Source organism: Leopardus geoffroyi, chromosome D2, assembly GCF_018350155.1.
Source record: "Leopardus geoffroyi isolate Oge1 chromosome D2, O.geoffroyi_Oge1_pat1.0, whole genome shotgun sequence".
Lineage (NCBI taxonomy): Eukaryota > Metazoa > Chordata > Mammalia > Carnivora > Felidae > Leopardus > Leopardus geoffroyi.
Window position 1 is genome coordinate 33,362,938 of NC_059334.1, and position 4,910 is coordinate 33,367,847.

The 4,910-nt window shown below is 57.1% G+C and overlaps 1 protein-coding gene across 2 annotated transcripts; it reads left to right on the forward strand.

Moving 5' to 3' along the window:
• The first annotated feature begins 1,948 nt into the window (after positions 1-1,948).
• DDIT4 (DNA damage inducible transcript 4) lies at positions 1,949-4,136 on the forward strand. 2 transcript variants are annotated; one of them, XM_045437703.1, is made up of 3 exons: positions 1,949-2,096; positions 2,245-2,482; positions 2,771-4,136. In XM_045437703.1, the coding sequence occupies exons 2-3, from the start codon at positions 2,281-2,283 to the stop codon at positions 3,262-3,264; spliced, it is 696 nt and encodes a 231-aa protein (XP_045293659.1). In that variant the 5' UTR covers positions 1,949-2,096; positions 2,245-2,280; the 3' UTR covers positions 3,265-4,136. The 2 variants fall into 2 exon arrangements, with proteins under 2 accessions (XP_045293659.1, XP_045293658.1); XM_045437702.1 differs by having other exon boundaries at positions 1,950-2,096; positions 2,221-2,482.
• Positions 4,137-4,910: the final 774 nt, after the last annotated feature.

Below are 4,910 nucleotides of genomic sequence, written 5' to 3' on the forward strand. Positions count from 1 at the left end.
TTTTAAAACCTCTATTTTTCTTAGTGTTCCACATTTTTTTCTGAAATATTTCTTTTTTTTTTTTCCTGCCACAGAGAGAGGGAGAGAGAGAGAGAGAGAGAGATGAAAAAGAAAAACATCCCCAAACTATCTCCTTCTGTCTCAGGTGTCCCCAACCCAGTCTGTCTGGTGGGAAGAGGGAATAGTACTCTGATGGATTCATTCCCTAACCTTCTGTCCTGGCGACAAGGCCACATCCATACGGGTCACCCCACCTCAGTAAAGTGTGATTTCAAGAGAATGTCATCTACCACCACCAGCCCTCCAAGCACTTCCCCTAACCCCCCTGACCCTGGTGTCTTTAAGGCTCCCAGTAAGTGACTGGAACTCGGAGGACAGGAAGAAAGGGCCAGTGTTCAGGCCTTAATCGCCTCAGCGGCCAAAAGACTATTCTGTTGTGCGGCAATCTTAACACTATCTCCTAATCTGACTCCTCCTAATTTATTTTTTATCCATAAATTTGTCTCCATAATTGGCTCCTCCATCTGGAAAATGGGGGAGGGGGGCGGTGCAGGGCCTCAATTCCGGTCCTTTCTGGTTCGAGTCACGGTTTGCCCGAAAGGCCCACGGGTCAGCCTTTTTTTTTTTTTTTTTTTTAATTAGGTGGGGGTGGGGATGGCAGGGGCCCGACCTCCAGCAAGTGTCATCTGTCACGCGCAAGCCCGCCCCCGAGGCGAAGCCTGCCAGTCGGATCTGGTTAGGCTCCCGGAGTGGGAGCGTCTGCTGTAAATTTGGTTCCCTCTTCTATCGGGATCCCGGTGTCCCAGATTGATAAGCCTTTAAAGACGTAAAGGTCGAGTCCGTCCGAACCTCCTCCCACCCTCAGCAATCATTATTCGTCCCCGAGCACTGCCATCAAGCCAGATATCCTGTGGCCCCGCCTGAATGACGAAACAGGGGATGGCCATTGCACTCCCGGACTTTTCCGGAGATCTAGTCCTTGGTCCTGATGCAACTCTCTGGTTCTTTTACACAAAGCGCCTTGGAAGGAGGGGCGCTAGGACCCGGCAGACGCCCGAGGACTCTCGGGTACAGAGGGCGGGGGAGACACCACCGAACCGCTGTCGGTTTGTAGGGCCCGCGGAGGGCCCTTGTGTTCATCGAATTTGAGTCCCCGTTCTCAGACCCAAGACCAGGCGCTAGGAACCCGAGCCCAACAAACCTCTTCTAGCCACCCTCGCCAAACTCTCTCCTTGGAAGCAGTTGGGGGTGGGAGCGGACACGATCTAGCGGACGAGGATCATATGTGGGGGGGGGGCATGGACCTCCCCCATTAACCCACCGCCTGGGGCTGTAGAGTTAACAAACTGGTGGCGCTGCAAGAGAGCTCGGTGCTGGGACCAGCCCTGCCTGGACCCCATCCCCATATTCCGACCCTATGCAAGGCCGGGTTAGCGTGGGGTATGTGCGCGAGGTCCGGCCGGGTTAACGTCTGCTCCCCGCGCCGCCGTCCCACAGGCATCCACCCGAGCGCTTACTTGTGCCTGTAGTCTCAGGTTCCCAGACGCTGGGGGCAACCGTTTTCCCGGCCCGCCGCCCCCTCAAGTTCCCCTGCCTTTCCCCCCGCGCGGTCACGGCTACCCCCTCCCCCAGCAACAGGACCCTATAATAAACAAGTCGTTCCTTGATCCTCCCCTGCCGCGAGCGCCCTCGGGGACCTTGGCAGCTGCAGCCGCCGCGGATCCCTTCCAGAAAGGGGGCGTGGCCGCGGCGCGGGGTTCGGCTGGGAGCGTTCTGGGGCTCAGCGGGGGCGGGGCCAGACCTCTGTCACCGGGCAGGAGAGAACGTTGCGAACGTGCGCCCGGAGCCCATTGGCCGAGGGGGGCCACACTCCCGGATCTGGATTGGGCTGAGGCGCTGAGGAGGCGTGGCCTCTCCGCTCTAGTCCTTATAGGCCTCCCGGTGCTGGTGCTAGGGACCGCGGCAGGCCAAGGGGGAGGTGCGGGTGGGTAGAAGGGACAGGTCTGGGCAGTGCGCGGGGGTTGATACCAGTTCGCGCACCCATTCAAGCGGCAGTACGCACTTGTCCTAGCAGTTCTCGCCGACTGAGCTAGCTGGTAAGTGTCCTTTCAGTATGTACTGATTCCTGCGTGGGGAGGCCTCAATCCTGCGGGTCCGAGCGCTCTCAGTCTGGTCCAGCCCCCAGACTGACGCCGGGTCCGTGCGCCTCCTGTCTTACAGCGTTTTCTGCGTTCCCGCATCCAGAGCTCAACTGCAAACGTCCTGGCGTCCGTCCTCATCATGCCTAGCCTTTGGGATCGCTTCTCATCGTCCTCCTCCTCTTCATCGTCGTCCTTGTCCCGAACTCACACCCCAGATCAGCCGCCGCGCTCAGCCTGGGGGTCGGCGGCCCGAGAAGAGGGTCTTGGTCGCTGCGCGAGCCTGGAGAGCTCGGACTGCGAGTCCCTGGACAGCAGCAACAGTGGCTTTGGGCCGGAGGAAGGTAAGCCGTGGGCGGAGACTGGACGCGACTCACGGGGCGTGGAGGTGAAAAAGCACCGCTCTGGAAGGGGTCAACGCCGCCTTGTCTTCCTATCCCATCAGAACCCTGATTGCGGAGAGGTGGCGGGATGGAGGACGGAGATTGGAGTATAGGGTACAAGTGTGGGGCAGAAGCTGAGGCACAGAGTGGGAAGGAGTGTTGGTTTCTTAACGCAAGAGCACCCCCCCCCCCCCCCCCCGCCTTTGGAGCTGTTCTTATATCCCTCTCTTGTGTGCTCTCCCTTACCAGACTCGGCATACCTGGATGGGGTGTCCCTGCCCGACTTCGAGCTGCTCAGCGACCCTGAGGATGAGCACTTGTGTGCCAACCTGATGCAGCTGCTGCAGGAGAGCCTGTCCCAGGCGCGGCTGGGCTCACGGCGCCCAGCGCGCCTGCTGATGCCCAGCCAGCTGGTGAGCCAGGTGGGCAAGGAACTACTGCGCCTGGCCTACAGCGAGCCGTGTGGCCTGCGGGGGGCGCTGCTGGACGTCTGCGTAGAGCAAGGCAAGAGCTGCCACAGCGTCGGCCAGCTGGCCCTCGACCCCAGCCTGGTGCCCACTTTCCAGCTGACCCTCGTGCTGCGCCTGGACTCACGCCTCTGGCCTAAGATCCAGGGGCTGTTCAGCTCTGCCAACTCTCCCTTCGTCCCCGGTTTCAGCCAGTCCCTGACGCTGAGCACGGGCTTCCGAGTCATCAAGAAAAAGCTGTATAGCTCCGAGCAGCTGCTCATTGAGGAGTGTTGAACTTGAGCCTGGGGGGGGGGGGCGCCCCCACGCCAGAGACCACTCAACTTTTGATTTTGAGGTGGAGGTTGGCAGGCAGGAGCTGAGGGATTGACGCCTGTCGTTAGCAAACTGACAACAGCCACCTGAGGGGAGGAAGGTGGAGGTGGGGGGAACATTGTGTTTCCTAGGAAGCTCACTGAGGTGTGCAGGTAGCTCCCGGTTGGGGGCCTATGCCCCTCAGTACTGTAGCATGAAACAAAGGCTTGGGGCCAACTGGGCTTCTGGCTGGATGTGTATGTAGCATGTACCTTATTATTTTTATCGTTACTGACAGTTAAGACAACAGTGGTGTGACAGCCAGGTGAGCAGCTGGGCTGCACTGGCCTTTGCAAGGGGTTGTGTGCTCCTGGTAGCAGCCCTGGTGGGAGGGGGGAGGTCAAGGCGGTTTTGTGTATCTCATGGTCTGAAGGGGCCAAATGTGTTCTTTGTTTTTGTACCTTTTGTTTTTGTTTTTGTTTTGATCAGAGCTTCACTACTGACCTGTTCTAGGCAGCTATCTTACAGACGCATGAATGTAAGAGTAGGAAGGGGTGGGTGTTGGGATCACTTGGGGATCTTTGACACTTGAAGAAAAAATACACCTGGGAGCTGCATTTGCCCCTCCCTCCCCTCCCCCAATGTGTACTGGGGAGTTGAGCTGTGAGGGGATGGGGCTGATTGGGGTGCGGTGGGGGGCTGGAACCCCTCTCCCAGAAGAGTGCCATCTGGGTCTTCCATCTAGAACTGTTTACATGAAGATACTCGCTGTTCATAAATACACTTGATGTTCAAGTATTAAGACCTATGCAATATTTTTTACTTTTCTAATAAAAAAAAGGTTTGTTAAAACACTTGAGTCTTGTCAGTGCTGTGAAATAAAAAAGGGGGATGGTTGCCGGTAAAAGGCAAGTTCCATCAGACTCGGGTCCACCCGTGTGTTGCTGTGTCCTTTTCCGGGGCTGCCTGCCAGCCTGGTAATGGAGGTATGTGGATTGTGTGCCATCTGTGCCAAGAACCCTGGCTCCCATGGCTGGCTGATGCTACCAGGGAAAAGCGCTGGAAAGCCCTGGAAGGTGAGGCGTTGAGTCAGACCTCCCACTGAGCTCAGTTGGGAGAGCTCACCTGGTTGCTCTGGGTTAGAAGGCCCAGGTACAGGGTGTAGAGGCCCAAGGCACTTACAGAAACTCGAAGGACTTCCAGAGACTTCTTTTTCCTCCTATGAAAAAGTCACAGTTCCATTTGTTAATGCAGTCACGAAAATCACAAAATTGATCTCTGAATGTAAGAGGCTAGGGAGCAGGAGCACCAAGAAATGGAGTTAGTTCTAGCCTCTTACTAGGCCAAGAACCTAGGGCACCTAGGAGTATGGCTTGCTCCTGGGAGGAGGTGTGGCCCTGGCAGGTGCAGAATGGACAAGGCACACAGACACACATGAACATGGAAGCAGAAAAGGAGGGGTGGTGAGGCCTTCTGAGCAAGGGGACTGCAGGCCTATCTAAGGGAATTCCTTGGGTGACTGGGACTCATTGCCCTCTCTGGGCCCCAATTTCCTTATCAGTGAAATAGGGATTGGGCCAGATGAAGGCCAAGGCCCTTCCCACTTCTCCCTCCCCTTGACCGTCGTT

What these genes read in the sequence shown, in the direction of transcription:
- DDIT4 (XM_045437703.1), top strand. Translation starts at nt 2,281, where the DNA reads ATGCCTAGCCTTTGGGATCGCTTCTCATCGTCCTCCTCCTCTTCATCG. An exon ending in TGGCTTTGGGCCGGAGGAAG is followed by an intron (nt 2,483 to 2,770) that starts GTAAGCCGTGGG and finishes CTCCCTTACCAG; the next exon opens with ACTCGGCATACCTGGATGGG.